Source organism: Podarcis vaucheri (assembly GCF_965113315.1).
Source record: "Podarcis vaucheri genome assembly, chromosome: 7".
NCBI lineage: Eukaryota > Metazoa > Chordata > Lepidosauria > Squamata > Lacertidae > Podarcis > Podarcis vaucheri.
Window position 1 is genome coordinate 84,057,224 of NC_138765.1, and position 25,669 is coordinate 84,082,892.

The 25,669-nt window shown below is 51.1% G+C and overlaps 2 protein-coding genes across 4 annotated transcripts; both read left to right on the plus strand.

Annotated features, from left to right (window-relative positions):
* Positions 1–10: 10 nt before the first annotated feature.
* DDI2 (DNA damage inducible 1 homolog 2) lies at positions 11–25,310 on the plus strand. Of its 3 annotated transcripts, XM_082233096.1 has the most exons (10): positions 11–271; positions 4,297–4,426; positions 5,530–5,787; positions 6,654–6,780; positions 7,393–7,520; positions 7,895–8,023; positions 8,758–8,861; positions 10,018–10,207; positions 13,519–13,582; positions 15,166–15,303. In XM_082233096.1, the coding sequence occupies exons 1-9, from the start codon at positions 134–136 to the stop codon at positions 13,533–13,535; spliced, it is 1,221 nt and encodes a 406-aa protein (XP_082089222.1). In that variant the 5' UTR covers positions 11–133; the 3' UTR covers positions 13,536–13,582; positions 15,166–15,303. The 3 variants fall into 3 exon arrangements, with proteins under 3 accessions (XP_082089222.1, XP_082089223.1, XP_082089221.1); XM_082233097.1 differs by lacking the exons at positions 13,519–13,582; positions 15,166–15,303 and adding an exon at positions 25,093–25,310; XM_082233095.1 differs by lacking the exon at positions 13,519–13,582 and having other exon boundaries at positions 15,166–17,152.
* LOC309537947 (protein DDI1 homolog 2-like) lies at positions 20,433–25,026 on the plus strand. Its single transcript, XM_082233098.1, has 6 exons — positions 20,433–20,687; positions 21,556–21,673; positions 22,274–22,401; positions 22,765–22,893; positions 23,238–23,341; positions 24,498–25,026. The coding sequence occupies exons 1-6, from the start codon at positions 20,603–20,605 to the stop codon at positions 24,840–24,842; spliced, it is 909 nt and encodes a 302-aa protein (XP_082089224.1). The 5' UTR covers positions 20,433–20,602; the 3' UTR covers positions 24,843–25,026.
* Positions 25,311–25,669: the final 359 nt, after the last annotated feature.

Genomic DNA, 25,669 nt, shown 5'->3' on the forward strand with positions numbered 1-25,669 from the left:
AAACGCGGCGTTGCTTAGCGGCGTCACTGAGGCGAGGCAGGCGGGCGAGCTGGGGCTCAGTCAGGCGGGCTCCGGATCCACTCTGCCGTCCTTCGCGCGTTCGCTTCCTACCCGGCAACCCCACGGCCGAGCGATGCTCCTGACGGTCTTCTGCCTGCGGCGCGACCGCTCCGAGCTCACCTTCTCGCTCCAGGTGGACGCCGACTTCGAGCTCCAGAACTTCCGCGCCCTCTGCGAGCTCGAGTCCGGCATCCCCGCCGCCGAGAGCCAGGTCAGCGCGCGCGCCCGGGAGGGGGAGGGGTGCGCGTGCCCGGGGCTGGGACATGAATAGAACTGAGGGGGGAGGGGGGGGAATAAGGCGAGGCCAAAGGGGCATGTGTGTCTCTCTGTGTGTGCTCTCGCGCGCCTCCCCCTCTTACTCCGAGTAGACCCTCTTTTAAAACGAGGGCGGCTTAATCCGGCCTCCCTTGCTTTTTAATCAGCTTCAGGTTTAGCTGTGGTCCCTGCATTGCAAGGGCGGGGCGGGGGTGCGACTAGATGACCCTAGCAGTCCCTGGCCCCTTCCAGCTCTGCAGGCCTATGGAAGGGTCTCCTCTTGAGTAGGGCTCACCGTTTGGATGCATGGGTCCGGCTTGACCCAGCAGTGTGTGTATTTCTCCCCCTCCCCCCCCCACTCATATATCTGCTTTCTTAAGGTTTTAGTCATGTTTTATTTATTTTTTAATAATTATCCTGTGTGTAAGTCACATGCAAATCGCCTCTTTACATGTTGTGGCATTTGCCTTTTAAACACTAATTTGCTTTGGGCACCTTTGGCAAAAAAGTGGTATGTGAATATGATAAAGATAGTAGGATTAGTAAAGCGGTGGTGGGGATGGTTATCCCCCTCCGAAAAGCTTCAGGGTGCCCAACCCCGTGGGTCATATCCATGTAAGTTCTACCAAGAGTAGACCCATTGAAGGGAATGGAGCAAACTTAGCCATGTCCATTAATTAAAAGTGTGTCCACTCAATGTAGGGTTAGCGTTGCCAAAGAAATCAACAGATTTCAGTGCCAAGCACAGTCCAAATACAATCCTAGCCCTTCTCAGACTTTTTTAAATGAATAAATTATTGTCCAATTATTGTTAGTGGGCCTCTGCTGAGTAGGACCCACATTGGCTATACAACCAAATGGACAGTATCTGTTCAGTGTTCGCCACCTGTTCTCAAGAGTAGACCCATTTGCATCTAATGGGGTGGGGTTGCTTCATAAGCCCATTATTGGCTTCAGTGTGGTCTGTTCTCAAGTATGCCTAGCTAACATTGGATGGGTGTCTTCCAGGTGGATCAAAGCACCCTTTCGCAACCTGGAACTTTCTAGAGCAGTGGTGGCCAAACTCCAATTTTACAATTCCCATCATCCCTGGACACTAGACCTATTAGCTAGAGAGGGTGGGAGTTGTAGTCCAAAAACAGCTGGAGGGCCAAGTTTGGCCACCACTGCTCCAGACATTGCTGGACTCCCATCAGTGATCCTGCATGACCAGGGAGCTGAAGGCCAGCAGCATCCGGGGGGCTGCAGTTTCTCAGTCCCTGCGTTAAAAGAAGGAAAAATAGCATTGGGAGGTAGCTTGGGCAGTAAAAGCAAGTGGCACTGGTGGCTCTCCAGGTATTGTCAGACTCCCAGTTCCCAGTGTGGCCATTGATGGGGTGGTAGCCCAGCAACGACTGGTGCTCTGGTTGTGTAGGAGGCATCCTTGGGGTGTTTGTTGGGTGCTGTGCTGTTGGTGGCTCCTCAAGATATGTGATAAAACTCTGCCTGGCTTTTCACGAGAGACTGATAAAGGAGGCGGTGTCGGCGGTCTCTGCGTGCCACAGTGTGCAGCTTGTTAAAAGCAGAGTGGGAGAGGAAAGCCCCTGCCAATCTCTCCTAGGAGCATCTTGCATCAGGGGTTGGTGTGGGGCCCACTTTCTCCAGCTGTGGGTCTGTAAAAATGAAAGCAGCTTAAGCTGCTTTGGGCCAAGTCAACCGGTTTGCCCCAGTGTGGCTGACACAGACTAGCAGCTGCTCTCATGCCTTGGTCTTTCACAGCCCTACCTAGAGATCCTGGTGGAAAGTGAGCCTGGACCTTCCGTATGCCAAGCAGGGGCTTTGCCACTAAGGTAGAGAGGCTAAGTTTTTAGGATTGCCTGTGTTTACCCTGGCACTTCTTTACCCTGGGCTTTGACCCTGTTCTTGTGATTGTAAGTTGTTTAAAACAGTTTTTAATGTTGTGTTTTAAATAATTGCCCCGGGATCTTAGGGTGAAGGGCGAGTAGTAAATTTAAATAAATAATAATTCAGCTTGGAAGGTAGTTATGCTGACCTGGCCCCTGTAACCACCCAGAGGAGTCTCCGTGGTGTGGTTCATTTTTCTCAGGAGTGCATCAGGCCCTGCACACCTGAAAAGAATGAAGACCAACCAATGCCAGTGGGTCTTGTTTGGAGTAGAGCTTAGTTGGAATCAACCTTGTCCCATGGGAAGGTAGGGAGTCAAAATGGGGACCTCATAGCTTGGAAGTCTCTTGCAATCAACAGGGCTTTGCAGGATGAGGCAACCGCCTGGAACAGAGGAGTGAGTGTCCGGCTCATCTTGGGTTGGCAACGTGAGGTCTTTCCCCGGACTCTTGCACCAGAGTATCATGACCGTCTATTTTAAGATAGTGGGAAGCTGTGAATTCTCTCCCGCCTCCATAGCTAAACTGCTCCCTTCATGCAGGCAGTAAACATCATGGAGCAGTAAACACCGTGGAGCTCCCAGATGGGCCCCCGGATCCTTGTCGCAGAGTAGAGAGCCCCCCTTGACTCATTGGGCCTCCTTTTACGTCCCTTCTGTCCTGCCTCCTCAATCTCTCTCCCTGCCTCCTCCTCATATTGCACATTATGGACTGGTGATAGAAGCAAGCTGGAGGAGAACAGGGCTGGTGGGTTGCGGGAGGGGGGGAGATGTTCCCCCAGTGAAACATTGAGGGATCCATCCCAGTCCATGCCCACCTCCCAGAGAGCTGGCCAGGTGTCTCCTGGTACTGGAAGCCCTTGCACTTGCCTTTGCTGCGTTCCTGGCGCCCCTCCCTTGACGGAGGTGGCTCCTGCCTCTGATAGAACTGGCTCACCCACAATCCTTAGTGCCAGTTGGGCAAGATTGCTCAGGCTTGTGGGCGGCTCTGGAGGAGCTGCTTTTGAATTCCCATCTTGCACTGTGAATGACGCATCCCATAGTAGAGGTGTGCACGACTTTTGCCAACTCCTAATGGTGTCTTGGGACTGGGAGGAGAAGCGACTTCCTGGAGGCCAAAGAACTCCCTGCTCCGCGCCAGGCTGGCTGGTGTAAATAGCGTGTTTTTCATAACCTGGATCAGTTCAGAGAAGAGCCGCTGCCTTGGCTTCTTTTGTGAACTGTTTGAGTCAAGTGTGGCTCTTTTGCTCCTGGGCTGCCTTTGCCCAGGACTGTGCCATGGGATGTCAAGGCTGTAAGTTGGAAAGCGAAAGTGATACTTACCTGCCTGAGGCTTTGTGTGGGGAATTCAGCAAAGCCCTCTCTCCCGCCTCCATCAAGCCTGCTCTTTCGCTGACATGGCATTTTCTTGCCACCTCTTGTCTGCCTTGAAAGTGTTTAGATGCAAAGCTGTCATAAGGTGCTCACCTGATAGCCAGCAGTCCTGTGCTTGAGTGTTATCTCTCAGGCCACTGACTTCCAGTGCAGGTTTCATGAAGCAAAGCAAGATAAGGATAGCATTATCTGTGGTTTTGAGTGTGATTGCGCAGGGAAATGTGGAAGGAGTTCCCCCCACAAATGCCAGGTTTCTTATAATAATAATAATTTAATTTTTAAAAATATCGTCCATCCAGCTGGGTTGCAGCTTCCAACACATATAAAAATATAATAAAATGTCAAACATTAAAAACTTCCTGATACAGAACTGCCTTCGGATGTCTTCTAAAAGTTGTGTAGTTCTTTATCTCCTTGACATCTGATTGGAGGGTATTCCACAGAGGGAAACATTGCATTACATGTCCTGAATCAGTCCAAAGCATAGCACAAGCCCCTAGTCCTCATTCTTCTGACACCCTGTTGGCTGGCAAAAGTGAGGCAAGCTGAATCTCTCCTGCTTAAGGCCTGGTCCTCACAGTTCCCTCTGGGGATCTTCCATCCTGTGTGTGTCTGTGTGGAGTGTGGACATTTATTCTCTCTTGTGCCTGAGCTTTCTTGGCAGTCCTTTTCTCCTAGTCAGATGTGGTGAGTTGTTTATTAACCACCCTTCCCTTGTCTCCCAGATTGTTTACGCAGAGCAGCCCCTGACGGACAACCACCGGTCGCTGGCTTCTTACGGCTTGAAAGACGGCGACGTGGTGATCCTGCAGCAAGTGGAGAATGCGGGGGTGCGGCCCCCAGCCCCATTTCCCGGTGAGGAAGGCTCCCTCTTCACCCCACCCTGTCCCTGGCAGACTTCTCCGTGGTCTGGGCTGTCCACAGGACTCAGGTCACATTGAGCCTAGGAGTCTGTTGATTCTCTGAGCGTTTAACTTCGCTGTCTTAAATAACGGTTTCATTAAAAGGTTTCTGAGCCAGTGTGTCTTACTGTTAACCAGAAGGTTGGTGGTTCGAGCCCACCCAGGGGCAGCTGTGGGTGAGATTCCTGCATTCTATAACTCTATGAAACTGTGGGCTGAGCCAGCCTCTTCCTCTTGTCCTGCTTTGGGAAACTGCCTTCTGCTCACCGCTGTTCCTACTGCTCCACTCTTGAGCATTGCTTCCTTGTCATGCTCTGCACATGCTGAGACCGTAAGGACACTTGTGAGCTTCCTCTTTCCTGGAGCCGGCCATCGCTTGCCCAGGAGGAAAAAGCAGGAGATTCCTCGTGGCAGAGGCTGCTGTGATCCCTGAGCTACCACTGCTGTTTCTCTTGACCGGATCTTCATAAATCTAAAGAGCTGTCACATGGAAGATGGAGCAAGCTTGTTTTCTGCTGCTCCAGAGGGCAGGACCTGAACCGTTGGGTTCAAGTTACGAGAAAGGAGAGTCTGGCTAAACATCAGGAAAAACATTCTGGCAGGGAGAGCTGTTTGACAGTGGACCAAACACTCTCAGAAGGGTGTGGACTCTTCTACATAGCAGGAATTTAGGCACAGGTTGGATGGCCATCCTGTCCAGCATTATTTCACTATGGTTCCTGCATTTCTGGGGGTTGGACTAGATGACCATTGGAGGTCCCCTCTAGCGTTACAATTCTGTGATTCTATTGTTTTGTCAACCTGCTGAACTACATTGTGGAGGCTGGATACTTGGCATGGGTGTGTGTGTGTGTGTGCATAGCTGTCGAAAGTTTTCATTTTTTAAAAAAGGGAATTTCCCTTATTCCGAATAGGATTCCTTTCAAGAAATGGGAAAAGTTGACAGCTATGGTGTATGTGTGTATCAGAGGGTATTGGGCCTTAGGGTCCCCTCCCACATACGGTATAAATCACCAGGGCTAGTATTAACTGTTCTGTCAATTCCCCTCTGCCTAGGTTTGCCCAGGATAGACTTCAGCAGCATCACGGTTCCTGGGACTTCAGGCCAGCCTCCCCAGCTGCCCTCACTGGCACCCCCAGCGCAGCAGCCCTCCTCCCAGCCCGGCCCGTCTCCTCCTGAGTTCCCCTCCCCACCGCAGGGCTTGGACAACCCAGCGCTGTTGAGAGACATGTTGCTGGCCAATCCCCACGAGCTTTCCCTGCTGAAGGAGCGCAACCCACCCCTAGCAGAGGCTCTGCTCAGCGGGGACCTGGGTGAGTATCTCCCTCGATGTGGGGCGTTTGTGCCAGAGGAGAAGAAACCCCCTGGATTCTTTGGGGTGACTTGCTGGAAGGCTGAAGAACGGGCAGAAGAATGGGCGCTTTAGCCTCATAGCTTCGCTCAGATGGGTGTGTGTGTGCATGGTTTGACTTTCTGGTTTTTGCACTATCCCGGACTGACGAGGATTTGGGGAGAGGAGGGAAGTGAGGAGTGTTTGGAAAGAAACTGGAGCTGGGTGGTACACATGGAGCGCTTTGTGAGCTGTTGAGGCGTGCCGCAGAAACGCTAGCTGTGGCTGCCAGTCGCTATTGTATCCCCCCCCCCATTTTTTTTATTAGTTTTCCAAGTTTATAACAAACGGGGGGGGGGGATCAAGAATAAACAAACAAACATTTATCATGGCTAGAATAATTCCACTTTTGTTAACATTGTTAAGTGACTTCCTCGAATCTCTCTGGCTGAGTTTCCATATAAATCATTTTAGCAGTTTTCCAAAACTATGTCCACATAAAATTTACTTAGTCAATTAACATCATTCTTTCTGAGATCCATCACCTTCTGGCGGTTCCTTCATTGCGAGAAGTGAGGTTACAGAATATCAGACAGAGGGCCTTCTCGGTAGTGGCGCCCACCCTGTGGAACACCCTCCCTTCAGATGTGAAGGAAATAAGCAGCTATTCTATCTTTAAAAGACATCTGAAGGCAGCCCTGTTCAGGGAAGTTTTTAATGTTTAATGCTGTACTGTTTTTAACATTTGATTGGGAGCCGCCCAGAGTGGCTGGGGAAATTCAGACAGATGGGCGGGGTATAAATAATAAATTGTTTAGTCGCTATTGTAAATGTGTTTCCTTACTCTAGAAAAGTTCAGCCGGGTGCTTGTAGAGCAGCAGCAAGATCGAGCCCGCCAGGAGCAGGAGAGGATCCGTCTTTTGTCCGCTGACCCTTTTGATCTTGAGGCTCAGGCCAAGATCGAAGAGGACATTAGGTAGGAGCCACCCCTGGGGTGTGCAAGTGGCTTGTCGGTTTCAAACCTGGAGCAAACGTAGTGCAGATTTGTCGCCTCCTGGCTGAGCCTTCTCTGAACTCCCGCGGCTCCCTGACCTCTAAGGGGGTTGGGGACAACAGGTATCCTCAAACCCACACCTGTTGGGTTTATGAGGAAAAGCTGTAGCTCAATGGCAGAGTGTCTGTATTGCAAACCAAAGGTCCGAGGTTCAGCTCCTAATGGCATTTCCAGATAGGTCTGGGAATAGACTTCCTGCCTGCAACCCTGGAGAGCTGCTGCCTGTCAGTGCAGACAGTAGTGAGCTAGATGGACCCAAGGGTCTGACTCCGTACAGAGCAGGTGGGAAGGAATCTCAGGCGGCATCTCTACACATGCATGCACACAGAGAGCTAAGCTGTCAAGTATCTCGGGGGCCCTGCACGTGGCCAGGCCTGTTGTGTTGCTGTGGGTCAGCCCTGTTGTCAGCTTCACCCTCTGGCCCAGGGGGTTGCTCTGCCCCTGCTTCTGGCATGGAGCACGTGGCAGTCAGCCCAATCCATGGTGCTGGCGGTTAATGCTTGCCCTTCACCCATGTTTTGATGTTGGATCCAGGCAGCAGAACATCGAGGAGAACATGACGATCGCCATGGAGGAGGCCCCGGAGAGCTTTGGCCAGGTAGTGATGCTCTACATCAACTGCAAAGTCAACGGCCACCCTGTGAAAGCCTTTGTGGACTCAGGTGAGTTAGGCCAAGAGACAGTGACTGGCCCAAGGTCACCCACTGAGCGAGGATTGAACCTTGGCTTCCCGGATCCTAGTCCCACGTGCTAACCACTATGCCAAACTTGCTTTTGTCTCCCAACAAGGCACTGGGCTGCTTCCAGTGCTGGGTCTACTCTTGCGTTAAACCTCTGTTGGTTACAACCCCTTGCCTTGGTCCTGTGCACTTAATGCTAAATTTCTGCTGTGCTTGTGAGAGAGCCTTGCCCCCAGAGGCAAATGTTTTCCCAAGCATTGCCCCCATAATGGGGAGAGTATGGGGCAGCTCCCCCTTTTGCTCCCTGGGAAGAGGCTGGGTGTGCCTTTTAACACCGGCTGCTGTATTTCTGGCAGGGGCACAGATGACCATCATGAGCCAAGCGTGCGCAGAGAGGTGCAACATCATGCGGCTGGTGGACCGGAGGTGGGCAGGCATTGCCAAAGGCGTGGGGACCCAGAAGATCATTGGCAGGGTCCACCTGGGTAAGGGCGGCAGATTCCTTGCAGCTGGCTGGTGGGGCAGGGAGGGTGGGGAGCTCCCTGCTTCCAGAGCCAGAGTCGAGGCTGCTGCAGGCAGCACAGAGTGGAACTCTTTTCCCACAGGAGGCAGTGATGACCACCAACTTGCAGAGAGCATGAGCTAGATTCACAGAGGAGGGTAGAGGCTCTGTGTTCCCTCTTGTCAGAGGCAGGAAATTTATTTTATCATTGTTATTTATTGAATTTATATACCACCCTATACCCGGAGGTCTCGGGGCGGTTCACAGAATAAAATCAAAATATAAAACTGCAAAATGCATAATCAAAATAAAAACAACAACCCGATAATCCCCCACCCCCCAAAATTCACATTTTAAAATGGCATAGGATCCTCACAACATTTAACAAACCCGGACAGGAGCCACTTGTTGGATATACCATGATCTCAGATATGTCTGCAGTGATATGAAATATTGCTCTGAATGTTTATGAGTGCCAGTGGCTGGGAATCACAATTAGGGAAGAGTTGTTCTTTTGCTCGAATCCTGGTTGTGGGTGGCCCCTGGGAGAACAGGGTGCTGGACTTGGGTGGGAATTCTAGCCTGATCCTGCTTCGGGCAGCTGCTTACGTTAACACGACTTGTCGTGGCCAACGGCTAGAACCATGAAGTTATTTGAATTGGCTTGGCTTGGTTAATATGCCAGTCTCTCTCCTCCCCACCCCCAACCTGCTTTAGCTCAGGTCCAGATTGAAGGAGATTTCCTGCCTTGTTCGTTCTGCATCCTGGAGGAGCAGCCTATGGATATGCTCCTGGGACTGGACATGCTGAAGAGGCACCAGGTGAGGCTGGCAAAGGGGGCCGCGTCCTCTGAAATGTGTATGTGTGGGTGTCTCTGTGTGCGGTCTTTGCCCAGCAGCTTCTGCCCTTTTTAAAAAAAGAAATACAGTGGTACCTCAGGTTACAGACGCTTTGGGTTACAGACACTTCGGGTTACAAACTCCACTAAGCAGGAAGTGGTTGCTCCAGGTTAAGAACTTTGCGCCAGGATAAGAATGGAAATTGTGCGGCAGCGGGAGGCCCCATTAGCGAAAGCACGCCTCAGGTTAAGAACCATTTCAGGTTAAGAATTAAGCTCTTAACCCGAGGTACCACCGTGTGTTCAATAGGTGTTTTTTAAGCGTCATACAGAAATCCTGCAAATTAACTGCTATCAGGATTTGATAGCAGTATACATAGTCCATATACAATTGAGGACCGCTTGGAAGGAAGAAGTTCCCGCCAGAGAAGAATGGAGAAGTACGGTGATGGACTATGCAGAATTGGCAAAGTTAACAGCCAGAATAAGAGAACCTAACAATGATAGTTTTGTGGAAGTATGGAAGCCCTTTTAGGACCACTTAAGGAGATATTACAGATCGATGACCCCGCATGCAGGATTTGAATTATGAGCCACAGAAGGAATTTGAGAATACAGCATTGATGTGTTGGCATAAGAAATAGAATGCAGTGGGCAGCAGACGGGGGCAGAAATTAAAACACCATGGGAAATGGGGCGGGAAGTAGAGAAAAGACAAATTCATTATGTTGATATTTTTTGAAAATTCAATAGGAATGTATTATAAGGAAAATAAAATTATTTTTGTTCACTGTCCCAACAAAAAGAAATATAAAATAAAGCCAAATAACTAAGCCACAGGTATGTGACTGCGAGGAAGGTTGCAACTGGAACTACTTGTGGCATAGACATAGTGGTTAAACAAGACGGTTAAAAACCATGGACACTATATTATACTGAGGGAAGGTAACTGAATCGATTCAGGGAATTTGAATGCTTTACCTGGCACATTCATTTGTAGGGCATTGGCCATCTGCCCTGTTTTCCCCTGGGTGCTTTTGAAGCTGTCTGGCATTAGGGCATTGCCTGCAGTTGAAGAGCAATGAAGCTCCCCTGTTGTCCCCTAACCTGGATCTCTGCTCCTTCCCACCCACCACCAGTGTTCCATAGACCTCAAGAAGAACGTGCTGGTAATAGGCACTACTGGATCGAAGACGACATTCCTGCCGGAGGGGGAGCTCCCCGAGTGCGCGAGATTGGCCCACGGGGCGGGGCAAGAGGACGTGCAGCCCGAGGAGATCGCAGACCAGGAGCTGGCAGAAGCCATACAGAAGTCCGTCGACGAAGCAGGTACTGCAAGGATACGCAAGGTGGAGTGGCAAGACACCTGCTTGGCATGCCAAAGGGCCCCAGGCCCAGGCCCTGGAATCTCTGGGTGTAGGGCTGGGAGAGCCCCTCCCTGCTTGCCGTCCTGGAGAGCTGTTGCCAGCCAGTGTAGGTCAGTGCGGAGCTAGATGGGGCCAAGGTTCTGGCTCCGCATAAGGCGGCTTCCTCTGCGTTTCTGTCGACAGAAGCCTCCCCTTTGCTGGCTGTTTTTGTGCAAGCCACTGCAAAGGCAGAGACCGAGAGGAGTTGTGGTCTGCAGCACTTAGAGAGCTCCAAGCTGGTCTAAGAGCATGCCAAGTCTTCCTTACGCCTCCTAGAGATGGTGCCTGTGACTTTCTAATTTGTTAATCCATTAAACCCTTATTAACCTAACCAGTTAACCAGTTGAAAGTTGCAGAACCCCGTTTGCTGAGAAGTTTCATAAAAGGAATCGCAGTTACCTTTGTAACCCAGTTGCCAAGGAGCGCGGTGGTGGTTGAGCCTTACAGCAGCCCTGTGAGGGAGGCTCTGCTGCAAGACATTAAAAGCCTCCCATTCCCACACGTCTAGCTCAGTCTCGAGTTTTGTTCGGAGACCCCTTGCCCACCTCGAGGAGAGACAGGGGTGCTTAGGAGGGCAGGGGGTGGGGCAGGCAGCCTTCATGCCTGTCTTGATGAAGCAGCAGCTTTGTCTTCCTCCCCCTTCTCTCTGCCAGGCTATTTCTCCCCATCCCCCAGTGCTGCTGCCCGGGCATTGGAGTGGGCAGACCCCTCTGCTCCTTACAAGTGGCTGCTGTGATTTTGTGGCATTATAGTTCTTTACCTGAAATGCGCCAGAATTTTTGGTGTTTCAGGAAAAGGAGGGTGCCCCTTCGTTTAGGAGCCTAGGGGCTTGGCGTAGTGGTGGGTTCTAACATTCACCACTACTCCACAACGCATTCAGTCTTGCAAAGCTGAACCAGGCCTGACTGGTTGCCATGTGGGGTGATGTGGAAAGCCTTTGACCAAGTTCTCGCCCATAGCAGGGCAACGCAGCTTAGATGCTCTTTCCAGAAGCTCATGCTTGTTTACCTGCGAGATCACCTGGTAGGCTTTTGCTCACGTGCCACGTAAACCCTGGAACATGCCCGGGAGCCTGGGCTGAGGCTTCTGTGGGGCCCAAGGGCTTGTGGCAAAGGGGCAGAGAAAGAAGGCTTCAGCAGCGGGCAGGCTGATGCAGATCATCCTCCACCACTGGCCCTGCAAGCAGGGACTAAGCATCCCAAGAACATCTGGAGGGAATTTAGGGCAGTGCAAGCAGTTGCACAGGGACGCGGGTGGCGCTGTGGGTTAAAGCCTCAGCGCCTAGGGCTTGCCGATCGAAAGGTCGGCAGTTCGAATCCCCGCGGCGGGGTGCGCTCCCGCCGTTCGGTCCCAGCGCCTGCCAACCTAGCAGTTCGAAAGCACCCCCGGGTGCAAGTAGATAAATAGGTACCGCTTACCAGCGGGAAGGTAAACGGCGTTCCGTGTGCTGCGCTGGCTCGCCAGATGCAGCTTTGTCACGCTGGCCACGTGACCCGGAAGTGTCTCCGGACAGCGCTCGCCCCCGGCCAATAGATGTGAGATGGGCGCACAAACCCCAGAGTCTGTCAAGACTGGCCCGTTCGGGCAGGGGTACCTTTACCTTTACCTTTAAGCAGTTGCACTGCACAGAGCACCCAGCCGAGGGGGTGCAAAGCAGTATTAGTAACAACAACAACAACAACAACAATAAAACCCATATTTATATGGGAACCTACTGAGATGGGGCAGGTGGGGCTTGTCTACCTGGGAAGGTAGGCCAACTAGGAGAAGGAAACCTTGGATCCAAAACCTCCACTGGATGTTTTTGGGAGAAGGTAAGGCTAAAGAGTAAACAGAAATCCGGAGGGGAGTCCCTAAGGCAGTTGGATGGCGCCTTGTCAGCCTCCTTCCAGCAAGTCCTGCAAGCCAAGCTGGTGCCAAACGTATTGCTCTTCTTTCCTTTGGACCACCATCAGCGAGGCCAAGAGCAGCGGGGTCTTGTCATCTGGGGAGCTCAGGACCCACAGACACACTGTCTAGGCTTGCGTCCCAGGGAGGTCTCTTTGGTGCTGCTAACACAGCACCAAAAGTGACTTCACTCCCAAAGGTGCACTGTATTGCCTCTCGAGACAGACAGGTGCCAACAACAAGATTGCCTTACCCCATATATGCCCACTTGACAACTTCGCTCGGCTGAACTGGCGTTACTACAGATACCATTTCTGCATTTTTAAGAAATCAATCTGTTAGTGTGTTATCTTAGCTCTCTCAAACTCTTTATTTTTGTTAATTTTTCTTAGTGTGATACCGTTACTGTTTTATTTTTTGTAAACCGCTTTGAGGTTTTTGTTTGACCATCAAGCTGTATAGAAATTATGAAATAAAAACAGCACTTGTTAACCCCGGGAAGACGTGGAGTCACTCCTTGTGATGCCCACTGTCACTTTTCTGCCTTGAAAATCTTTAGCAAAGGAAAGCTTGCATGCCATTCTTGAGTTACACATTTGAAAACTGTTCCTCCATGTTCCCCATCCAATGTTGCTTCTGTCCTGCACCACCTCCCCACCCCCTGCAAGTCTGGCCATCCTGAATTACTTTTAAAATATCCCCCTACCCCACAGAGGCAACGCTGGAGGCCTCCTCCCTGTCTAGTTCCTGAGCCCACCTTGTTGGTTTCGTTGGTTTGCGGCAGATGTTGGAGACGTGGCCCCCATCCATAGGGACCAGCTGGGGCGGTGCCTGCACAGGGTTAGCAAGCCCATTGAGTCAACTAGAGCCAGGAAGAGATTCTGAAGAGGTAGTGCAGAGGAGATCTTCAGGCAGCCAGAGAGTCCCTTCCTCGCAGAGCATCGAGATCTGGATGTCAGGGAGGCAGAGAGGAACCCAGAACTCAGGCTCAGAAAGTAGCCCAGAAGCATGCAGTGCCAAAAATCCATGCTAGTTGAGAATAGAAGACAGGAGCCCCAGCAGCGCCCATCCACACCAGACCTCAACTGGAGAGCAAGCGGATGCTTCTTGACCTGTTCTAAAAAGCTATTCAGTGTGCATTGTGAGGCTAAGATAGCTGAGCATCGTTCCTGGAAAGAAGTCCCAGCCGCGAGGAGCTGCTAACTTGCATGCAGGAAAGGGAGGGGGACAGGAAAGCAGACCGTGACATGAGGACCCACGCGAGGGCTGCAAGCCACCTCCCGAGTCGTGGTGCATGTGCGTGTGTGCTAACCCGAGTTTGGTGTGTTTGTCTCCTAATCCAAACAGAACGCCAGAAGCCTTGATGCATGTTGTGTGGGGTTTGCTGCCGCTGGAGTGGGCCACAGACCAGGTATTCCACCGAGCTCTTCCATCTCCTTGACGGGGGGTTGCAGGGGTGGGGACTTTAAAGGAGCTCCTTTCTACTCTGGCATCCTCCCTGGTCGGCTTGGAGCAGGCTCTTGGATCTTCCCAGCGTCTGCTGCAGAGAGAAGAGAACTGCAGAGGGGGCATATTTGTGTGGATGCGCTCGATTCCGACAACTTGAGCGCAGTAGTTTTTGGTGGTGCCTGGAGCTGAACACTCAACACCACTCTCTGAGGGATTAACTCGCCACTGGCCAGACTCGGCCTCTTTTTCGGATGTTCACCCCAGAACCGATAAGTGGGGGGAAGTGCAGGAATTTTGTTTTGTTTGGTCTCCGGGGAGTTCCTCAGGTGAGTAGATGCAAAGCGGACCTCAGAACCGGCTGCTTGTTTAAGACTGTTTGCCAAATAACTCAGGTCAAAAAAGCAGTGTCATTTCTTTTTATTTTAGCTAGCCAAACTTTTGCTGTGGGATTGATTATCTCACAAGAATGACTTAACCAGAGAGCAAGAGGCACATATCCAGATCTGTACCTTCAGGAGCTTAGATGACCCCCGAGCTCAAACCGAATCTTGCTAACAGGTTGCCTAGTGCTGAGCAAATCAGCCTGGCGGGAGGGCTGCTTCTAATACGCCTGTCTTTCAAGACGATTTTGAGCTGCTTGAAATAAAATATATTTTAAAACATGGCCAAGAGGGAAAATACCCAGTTTTGGGTATTTATAGCCTACTCTTAAAACGTTAGCAAGAATGTTGGTTTCACTAATCACATCTCGTTGGAGCATGGGCGGAAAACAGTGAAACCTGTAGCTTTGTGGCCACTCTTGATTGTCAGCCTTATTTATATGCTGTGTCTCTGCCAAAGCAGTATGGGCAGCTTCCTGCCAAAAGGGCAAGAAGGGGGCGGAGGATGAAGAGATCTGGTGCTTCTTTGGGTGCCAGCTGTTGGTTTCATGCTGCATCATAATAAAAATAATGACAGGTGGGGTGAGGTGGCTGCTTGATGGAGGCAGCTCTGACAGAAGCCAAGTGGCCCTTTGTCCCAAACCAACCCAGTGGAAACTCAGACCCATAGAATTGTAGTGTGGGGAAGGGGCCAGAATGGTCATCTAGTCCAACCCCCTGCGAGGCAAGGGCAAAGGCTGTCCCTGCCTCTCTTCCCCCAGTGTTACTATACTTGGGTGGAAAAACAGGAGCTTTGCCTAGTGGTTACTAACCTTGGTGGTTCCTTTCTACTTTCGGAGGCAGTTCAGATATGAATATTAGTGGCTGGAAATCACATGTAAAAAGAGAGTGTTCTTGCACCCAGGTCCTGCTTTTGGGCTTCCCATTGGGGCGTCTGGTTGAGCACTGTGAGGATTAGATGGTCCCCCTTGGGCCTGATCCAGCCTCCAGTCATTTCTTAACAACAGCACCCTGAGTGCATACCCCAAAGCAAGTCCTGGTGAGGCAAGCTAATGGGCTGTACCTCCTGAAGGTTTTATATACCCTCGTGGAATGTATCAAAGGGAGAATCTCATTCCATTTCTCTCTCCTTCCTCCCCCCTTTCCTCCTCTGCCCTTTATACAGAGAATAGTGACAAAGAAACTACCTCACTAGAAATGCCATCGCTACCAACTTCTGATGGGACGAAACGTCCAGTCCGTTTTCCAGAGATGGGTCCGAAAGCCGGTGACCTGGCAAGCCAATTGCTTGACCGTTCAGTCTCTGCGCCTTCTGTTTTCTCCCACGAGGGCAGCCAGGGTGAGACTCTTAGCCCCAAGGCAGCCAAGTCCATGGACTCTCTTCTTGAATGCCCAACCAATTTGGAAGGCAAAGAGCCGCTCCTGTCTCCACCAAATCATACTGCTTCTGCCAATTCCGATGCTTCCCCGGCTGAAAAAACTGGCACGGGGTCCCGTCCTCATTCACAGGACCGAGAGCCAGTTGCTCATGGCAGCCTGCAGAAGCCCAGTGCTGAAGACAATCCCCTTGGTCTGGCGCCTGCTGTTGAAGGAGAGGGAGGAAGCCACTTGCTGGGCATTTGTGGGTGGCCAAAGGATCTGGACGGACCCTTCCCTTCAGAGCAGCAGGAAGGGAAACAAACACATAAGCTTCAATTAGACCTCCAGGCACGTGAAACCCTTGGAAATGAGCAGCCTCTGGGTGTGCAGAAGGTACCAGATTGCCAGGAGCCTCTCTGCGAAATGGCTGTTTCCCCATCCCCTGCTGATGGAGAGCAGAGCCCTGACAACGTCCCCATGGAAGGGGAGGTGGGGTTTTCTGCAGGGGAGGGAAGGAGCTCAGAGAGTCTGCCGCCCGAGCACCCTGCAGTGGAAGCCACCCAGGACCCTTCAGATCCACAGAGCTCCCTTGGGCTGGCTGCTGTGAGTTCAGGATGTGCCATGATGGAGGTGGAATGGGCCAAGCGAGTTGACTCCACTCCGGCCACTGATTTGATGCAGCCAGGAAATGCATTTTTTGAATCGGATACACCCGCCACCCCTCCCAGTGGCCAACTGACCGATCAGGCGGAAGACCCGCACGTCTCCCTCTCCTCTGCCTTAAAGGAGCTTCACCAACTTCTTGCTGTCAGTTGCAAAGGGGAGTTAAGCGTTCCTTGGCATGAAGACACCAGCCCGTCCGCGTCTGCCCCTGAAGAGCAAACGGCAGGTGGGGAGATTTTTAAAGAGGAACACGGATGTGCACACCTTGAGAGCCAGGATGTGGAACTCCCCATCCCTGAAAGTGCAGGGATACAAGTGTCCGTTGACCTCCAGGAAGCCCACAGGTTGGCTGTGACGTCCGAACGGGAGGCTCTGGTCATCCAAGGATCTTCTACTTTGAGCACTTCCCTCTCCCTGAGCCCATCGGCAGCTTCTGCTCAGCTTCCGCACTGTGAATGTTCTGAAAGCCAGCCTCCTCATTTAGTTCTGGGTGGTGAAACTTTGGAGCAGGGCCAACGTCTCAGCATGGGTCAAGATGCATCTCTGAGCTCTCAGAGTTCTTTCCCGGAAGAAACTGGACCACCAAACACCTTAAATGCAGGTGCTTTGGGGCCACTCGATGAGCCAACTGGCCCCTTGCTGCCTCTGGGTTTCCCAGATCTCGTGCCCCCCTGGCCCTCTGTTTTCCCTGCTGCAGACATTGATCAGATTGTGGGGGCTGGCTTTACACCCCAGGAAGCTGGTGAGGCTTTGGAGCATGCTGGCGGAAACGCAGACCTTGCCCTCCTCATTTTGCTAGCCAAGAGTATAGTCGTTCCAACGTAACCGTGGCAGGAAGGCTGGTCTATACTCCCCCCCCCCCAAAAAAAAGAGTCTGTATCTTGACTACATAGAATATTCTGCTTCGATGATTGAGCCACACTTTTTTTTCTTAAAAGAAAAAGGAGAAAAGAGAGAGAATACCATTTATTTTCAGCCAAAGTATCTTCTGTCTTGTTTTCCCTTGTTGAATTTAGGCATTTTAAAAGGAGCAAAGCATTGGTAATGTATCAGCACAGTAGCTTTTTATGATGATGATGATGATGATGATTAAGGCAATGTATAATGGAATAAAGTCTTTATTTAAATAACCTGTTTTTAAAAGAAGAGGCCAAACTTAAGAGGTGAGAAAGCTGTAGAACATAGTCCCTCTTCTTCATCAAATCTCTCAGAAACAGGCGTGGCAGGAGGATCTCTGCTCTCTGGGCTATCCTTTGCCTCCATGGGGTTGATGCTCACAGGGGCTGCAGAACCTTGGGTGCTTAGCAAGCAGCAGAGTGTCACAATGGGGTGCTTTATGCAGCTTTGCAAGGAGGGGTGGGCAAGCCAGGGCCAGCTCCAGAAGCTGAGGAGGTGAGCTCATGAGTTTGCCAAGAAGCGTCTCCATTTCCCCCAAGAATGCCACCATCCACGCTCTGCATGGATGGGGTGTGGTGATCAGAAAGGTCCCTGAGAGAATACTCCATTTGCATGCTCTTAGGCTGCTTAAGGAGAGCCCCTAAATCTGTCGCAGCCAGTAGAATGGTAGGGGCCACCCCTGCAAGCTTGACTGTTGGGTTGGATTCCTGCTGCCGTATCTTGCCTTGCTGATGAGCAGTCAGGCTGGCAACTTAGAAGCAGGAACAGTGCTCCCCCCCCAAAAAAAAATGTTTAGGGGTACTCTCATTTTGACTCAAGAAAACCACCATTTTATAGTTCAGATCTGGGAAAAAGAAATGCAGTAAATGGACAAAAGTACAAAGATTCACAAAATGTTTAAGGGGGGTGTACCCCTGTGTCCCCCCAGAAAAAAAAACACTGAGCAGGAATAACTGGGGCTGAACTCAGCAGAGTTGTCCATTTTGAAACACTCTTTCCCTTCCCCCTATTTTTAAATTTATTTATTTTTTGTTTGGGTCTCTCCTGGTGTGTGTTTGGCTTCAAGGGGGAGGGCTAGATTGTGGTGCTGTTGGGTTGTCAACCATTTCTGAAGGCGTCCCGAAGTTAGCACGGTGGGAGATGACATTTGGGCCCCAATGGGTGTGTATGTATAAACCTCTCCCATTCCGAGGTGAGGAACCCAGAAGCCTTTTTCTCCAGCAGGCATCCCCTCTTGAAATGGCTTTTAGGTACATCAGGTATCGTGTTTGCCATGGGAATGCCATACACAGAGACTTTGGTCCCCTGGACCCAACCCAAGGGGGCTCAGCTTTATATTTGCAGGCCCTGCAAAATCCTGAAACTGTCTTTGTTGCGTATGAAAAGAGACTCAGGTTTAAACTAGTGAATTCTCTGTCATTCTGGGTACTCTGCAGCTTGGGTGTTTCATTCCGTAACTATCTTGCTGCACTGTCCAGTACTCTTGTTTACATTGTAATGGCGATTATCTAGTTCCCAGTGGACCAAAATGGTGCACGGCTTACATTGTGGTTTGAAAAGCAATGAGCACTTGGAGTGCTTTTTTGCACTGGGTGAACCACACAGCTAAGAGAATATTTTGCAAAGAAAATAAATGGTGGAGACAGGGAAGAAAACGTTCCTGGAGGATCATGAAAATGTCCGAGTCCACCGCTGAAAGGATGGGTGAGATCAGACTTAATCAGGCTGGACTGTCCTGGGAGCAAAGCAATATTGAGGCGGCACTAGGAGAGAGAAGGAAAAGAACAGACACCCTCTTTTCAACAATACTCCAATCTACCCACCGCACTATTCTATTCCTTATATCATTAAGACATTACAGATCCCCTTTATGGCAAAGAGCAGAACCCAAAGCAAAACATGGCCCCACTACAAATCCATCTAGCTTTGCTAGTTAATACAAAAGCTGTCTTGCTTTCCTTCTGTTCTGCTCCCTGCCTCACCAGGAACCTGTGTGTGTGGAGTGTGACAATTGGCTTTTATATTTTTCAAAGGGCAGGGCAGCTATGTTGCTTTGTCCCGTGGTTCCTGACACAACCCGAGGTCTCTTCATTAGGGCTTAAACCTAATTAAAGCTCCAATTGTAGGTGTGAGCTGGGACCTGAAAGCAAGAATTGGGCTGGAAGTCTGCATAATGTTTCTGTTCCGTCTTTGTAATGGCATAGGGGGGATTCTTTTGTCATACCCAGGAACATCTTTGCCGCCTCTTCATCTCTTCCTCCTGTAAAAGAGGGAAATCCTTACAAAGAAGGCTTTTAGAGTGGAAACCTAGTCCAGGGTGGCAGTTGGGGGGGGGGGAGAGAATTCCACGCTAGGGATTATTTGGAAAGAGATTGAAAACAAAAGTGCCAGCGATGTGATTCTATGGAATGCTGGGCACAGTTCTGTTTTCATCGGCTCCGATGGGATATTGTGAAGCTGAAAAAAAGGGCAACCCAAAATGTGTGGTGTTGGTAGTTCTATCTCAGAACAGTAGAACCCCACAGGGTCATCCGTTGAATGGTGAGAGGGCAGACAAAAGCAGGTATTTATTCACACAGCGCAGAGTGGAACTGTGGAATTCACTGCTGCAAGGTGTAGTGATGGCCACCAGCCTGGGCTGCCTTAAAAGGGGGAGTGGGCAAATTCAGGGAAGATGCTAGCCATGAAGGCTATGATGTGCCTGTGCTGTCAGGAGGCACCAATACTTTCGAATACCAGTTGCTTGGGGGGGGGTGGACAGTGGGGAGAGTGAGGTTGTCTTCACTTCCTGTTGGGCATCTGGCTGGCCACTGAGAGAACAGGTGCTGGACTATGCTGGGCTCCATTTGGGGTAATCCAGCTTCAGGGCTGCTCTTATGGGCTTCAGTTGCAACTACCATTTTTTCCTCCTGCAAGAACCTGCTGTGAGATGTTTTTGGCTACATCTTGCTTCAGCCCCAAAGCCTGACTTAAAGGGTGTTTTCTACCAGCTTTAATTACTTCCCCTTTGCCATTAAGGGCTGCCTGCTTTAATGCAAGAGACGGTCCTGTGGTAGGCATTTGGTGGCCTGCTCTACACTGACTGGCAGCAGCTGTCCAGGGTTTCAGACACAGGAAATTCCCGGGCCTCATTGAGGATGCCTTCAGGAATTAAAGTTGCAGCCTTCGGTGTGTAAACCAGGTGTTCTGCCACTGAGCACATTTCTGATGGCGACTCTCAGGCCTGAACTGTTTTGTCCATCTCTTAGCTGGCACAAACTCCAAGGTCTCCCAGGTGGCTATTTGGGGCTCCAAACTCTGCCCTTTGGCTCATGTCAGTGTTGGGGCAGAGCTGGTGGGAATCTGGAGCTGATCTTACCAAGGTGGGGCCTTTCTCACTAGAGGATGCTGAAACTTGGCATGCCACAGGGATACTTCTGGAGCACAGCTTTCCAAATTGTGTGTCACGACATGTTAAGTGTGTTGGCTGCATTGTGTAGGTGTGTTGTGCAAATGCTCCTCCCGGGGCTGGTTTGCCCAGGATAGACTTCAGCAGCATCACGGTTCCTGGGACTTCAGGCCAGCCTCCCCAGCTGCCCTCACTGGCACCCCCAGCGCAGCAGCCCTCCTCCCAGCCCGGCCCGTCTCCTCCTGAGTTCCCCTCCCCACCGCAGGGCTTGGACAACCCGGCGCTGTTGAGAGACATGTTGCTGGCCAATCCCCACGAGCTTTCCCTGCTGAAGGAGCGCAATCCACCCCTACCAGAGGCTCTGCTCAGCGGGGACCTGGGTGAGTATCTCCCTCGATGTGGGGCGTTTGTGCCAGAGGAGAAGAAACCCCCTGGATTCTTTGGGGTGACTTGCTGGAAGGCTGAAGAACGGGCAGAAGAATGGGAGCTTTAGCCTCATAGCTTCGCTCAGATGGGGGTGTGTGTGTATGGTTTGACTTCCTGGTTTTTGCACTATCCCGGACTGCCGAGGATTTGGGGAGAGGAGGGAAGTGAGGAGTGTTTGGAAAGAAACTGGAGCTGGGTGGTACACATGGAGCGCTTTGTGAGCTGTTGAGGCGTGCCGCAGAAACGCTAGCTGTGGCTGCCAGTCGCTATTGTATTCCCCCCCCCAATTTTTTTATTAGTTTTCCAAGTTTATAACAAACAGGGGGGAAAATCAAGAATAAACAAACATTTATCATGGCTAGAATAATTCCACTTTTGTTAACATTGTTAAGTGACTTCCTCGAATCTCTCTGGCTGAGTTTCCATATAAATCATTGTAGCAGTTTTCCAAAACTATGTTCACATAAAATTTACTTAGTGAATTAACATCATTCTTTCTGAGATCCATCGCCGAGGGCCTTCTGGCGGTTCCCTCATTGCGAGAAGTGAGGTTACAGGGAACCAGATAGAGGGCCTTCTCGGTAGTGGCGCCCACCCTGTGGAACACCCTCCCTTCAGATGTGAAAGAAATAAGCAGCTATTCTATCTTTAAAAGACATCTGAAGGCAGCCCTGTTCAGGGAAGTTTTTAATATTTAATGCTGTACTGTTTTTAACACTCGACTGGGAGCCGCCCAGAGTGGCTGGGGAAATTCAGACAGATGGGAGGGGTATAAATAATAAATTATTTAGTCGCTATTGTAAATGTGTTTCCTTACTCTAGAGAAGTTCACCCGGGTGCTTGTAGAGCAGCAGCAAGATCGAGCCCGCCAGGAGCAGGAGAGGATCTCCGCTGACCCTTTTGATCTTGAGGCTCAGGCCAAGATGGAAGAGGACATTAGGTAGGGGTGTGCAAGTGGCTTGTCGGTTTCAAACCTGGAGCAAACGTAGTGCAGATTTGTCGCCTCCTGGCTGAGCCTTCTCTGAACTCCCGTGGCTCCCTGACCTCTAAGGGGGTTGGGGACAACAGGTATCCTCAAACCCACACCTGTTGGGTTTATGAGGAAAAGCTGTAGCTCAATGGCAGAGTGTCTGTATTGCAAACCGAAGGTCCGAGGTTCAGCTCCTAATGGCATTTCCAGATAGGTCTGGGAATAGACTTCCTGCCTGCAACCCTGGAGAGCTGCTGCCTGTCAGTGCAGACAGTAGTGAGCTAGATGGACCCAAGGGTCTGACTCCGTACAGAGCAGGTGGGAAGGAATCTCAGGCGGCATCTCTACACATGCATGCACACAGAGAGCTAAGCTGTCAAGTATCTCGGGGGCCCTGCACGTGGCCAGGCCTGTTGTGTTGCTGTGGGTCAGCCCTGTTGTCAGCTTCACCCTCTGGCCCAGGGGGTTGCTCTGCCCCTGCTTCTGGCATGGAGCACGTGGCAGTCAGCCCAATCCATGGTGCTGGCGGTTAATGCTTGCTCTTCACCCATGTTTTGATGTTGGATCCAGGCAGCAGAACATCGAGGAGAACATGACGATCGCCATGGAGGAGGCCCCGGAGAGCTTTGGCCAGGTAGTGATGCTCTACATCAACTGCAAAGTCAACGGTCACCCTGTGAAAGCCTTTGTGGACTCAGGTGAGTTAGGCCAAGAGACAGTGACTGGCCCAAGGTCACCCACTGAGCGAGGATTGAACCTTGGCTTCCCGGATCCTAGTCCCACCTGCTAACCACTATGCCAAACTTGCTTTTGTCTCCCAACAAGGCACTGGGCTGCTTCCAGTGCTGGGTCTACTCTTGAGTTGGTTACAACCCCTTGCCTTGGTCCTGTGCACTTAATGCTAAATTTCTGCTGTGCTTGTGAGAGAGCCTTGCCCCCAGAGGCAAATGTTTTCCCAAGCATTGCCCCCATAATGGGGAGAGTATGGGGCAGCTCCCCCTTTTGCTCCCTGGGAAGAGGCTGGGTGTGCCTTTTAACACCGGCTGCTGTATTTCTGGCAGGGGCACAGATGACCATCATGAGCCAAGCGTGCGCAGAGAGGTGCAACATCATGCGGCTGGTGGACCGGAGGTGGGCAGGCATTGCCAAAGGCGTGGGGACCCAGAAGATCATTGGCAGGGTCCACCTGGGTAAGGGCGGCAGATTCCTTGCAGCTGGCTGGTGGGGCAGGGAGGGTGGGGAGCTCCCTGCTTCCAGAGCCAGAGTCGAGGCTGCTGCAGGCAGCACAGAGTGGAACTCTTTTCCCACAGGAGGCAGTGATGACCACCAACTTGCTCGAATCCTGCTTGTGGGTGGCCCCTGGGAGAACAGGGTGCTGGACTTGGGTGGGAATTCTAGCCTGATCCTGCTTCGGGCAGCTGCTTACGTTAACACGACTTGTCGTGGCCAACGGCTAGAACCATGAAGTTATTTGAATTGGATTGGCTTGGTTAATATGCCAGTCTCTCTCCTCCCCACCCCCAACCTGCTTTAGCTCAGGTCCAGATTGAAGGAGATTTCCTGCCTTGTTCGTTCTGCATCCTGCAGGAGCAGCCTATGGATATGCTCCTGGGACTGGACATGCTGAAGAGGCACCAGGTGAGGCTGGCAAAGGGGGCCGCGTCCTCTGAAATGTGCATGTGTGGGTGTCTCTGTGTGTGGTCTTTGCCCAGCAGCTTCTGCCCTTTTTAAAAAAAGAAATACAGTGGTACCTCAGGTTACAGACGCTTTGGGTTACAGACACTTCGGGTTACAAACTCCACTAAGCAGGAAGTGGTTGCTCCAGGTTAAGAACTTTGCGCCAGGATAAGAATGGAAATTGTGCGGCAGCGGGAGGCCCCATTAGCGAAAGCACGCCTCAGGTTAAGAACCATTTCAGGTTAAGAATTAAGCTCTTAACCCGAGGTACCACCGTGTGTTCAATAGGTGTTTTTTAAGCGTCATACAGAAATCCTGCAAATTAACTGCTATCAGGATTTGATAGCAGTATACATAGTCCATATACAATTGAGGACCGCTTGGAAGGAAGAAGTTCCCGCCAGAGAAGAATGGAGAAGTACGGTGATGGACTATGCAGAATTGGCAAAGTTAACAGCCAGAATAAGAGAATCTAACAATGATAGTTTTGTGGAAGTATGGAAGCCCTTTTAGGACCACTTAAGGAGATATTACAGATTGATGACCCCGCATGCAGGATTTGAATTATGAGCCACAGAAGGAATTTGAGAATACAGTATTGATGTGTTGGCATAAGAAATAGAATGCAGTGGGCAGCAGAGGGGGGCAGAAATTAAAACACCATGGAAAATGGGGCGGGAAGTAGAGAAAAGACAAATTCATTATGTTGATATTTTTTTGAAAATTCAATAGGAATTTATTATAAGAAAAATAAAATTATTTTTGTTCACTGTCCCAACAAAAAGAAATATTAAATAAAGCCAAATAACTAAGCCACGGGTATGTGACTGCAAGGAAGGTTGCAACTGGAACTACTTGTGGCATAGACATAGTGGTTAAACAAGATGGTTAAAAACCATGGACTCTGTATTATACTGAGGGAAGGTAACTGAATGGATTCAGGGCATTTGAATGCTTTACCTGTCACATTCATTTGTAGGCCACTGGCCATCTGCCCTGTTTTCCCCTGGGTGCTTTTGAAGCTGTTGGCATTAGGGCATTGCCTGCAGTTGAAGAGCAATGAAGCTCCCCTGTTGTCCCCTAACCAGGATCTCTGCTCCTTCCCACCCACCACCAGTGTTCCATAGACCTCAAGAAGAACGTGCTGGTAATAGGCACTACTGGATCGAAGACGACATTCCTGCCGGAGGGGGAGCTCCCCGAGTGCGCGAGATTGGTCCACGGGGAGGGGCAAGAGGACGAGGAGATCGCAGACCAGGAGCTGGCAGAAGCCATACAGAAGTCCGTCGACGAAGCAGGTACTGCAAGGATACGCAAGGTGGAGTGGCAAGACACCTGCTTGGCATGCCAAAGGGCCCCAGGCCCAGGCCCTGGAATCTCTGGGTGTAGGGCTGGGAGAGCCCCTCCCTGCTTGCCGTCCTGGAGAGCTGCTGCCAGCCAGTGTAGGTCAGTGCTGAGCTAGATGGGGCCAAGGTTCTGGCTCCGCATAAGGCGGCTTCCTCTGCGTTTCTGTCGACAGAAGCCTCCCCTTTGCTGGCTGTTTTTGTGCAAGCCACTGCAAAGGCAGAGACCGAGAGGAGTTGTGGTCTGCAGCACTTAGAGAGCTCCAAGCTGGTCTAAGAGCAAGCCAAGTCTTCCTTACGCCTCCTAGAGATGGTGCCTGTGACTTTCACCCACCTCCTCACCACCACCTCTGGATGCTTTAGTTGCAGTTGCCCGAGACATCTGAGTCAGAAGACAGGAGGAGAGGAGACTGCGGAGGGAGCATCGCCTGTCTTCGGGAGCCTCTGCCCGCCACAGGAGCTCCCAGTGCGTCATCTTCTAACGCCTGGCACTCCCCTCACCCAGGCCTTACATCTTGGATAAAACAGCGAGCCAGGGGAATTGCTTTGTACTCCAGTCCTGCCATTAAAAGCCTCCCATTCCAACAGGTCTAGCTCAGTCTCGAGTTTTGTTCGGAGACCCCTTGCCCACCTCGAGGAAAGACAGGAGTGCTTAGGAGGGCAGGGGGTGGGGCAGGCAGCCTTCATGCCTGTCTTGATGAAGCAGCAGCTTTGTCTTCCTCCCCCTTCTCTCTGCCAGGCTATTTCTCCCCATCCCCCAGTGCTGCTGCCCGGGCATTGGAGTGGGCAGACCCCTCTGCTCCTTACTAGTGGCTGCTGTGATTTTGTGGCATTATAGTTCTTTACCTGAAATGCGCCAGAATTTTTGGTGTTTCAGGAAAAGGAGGGTGCCCCTTCGTTTAGGAGCCTAGGGGCTTGGCGTAGTGGTGGGTTCTAACATTCACCA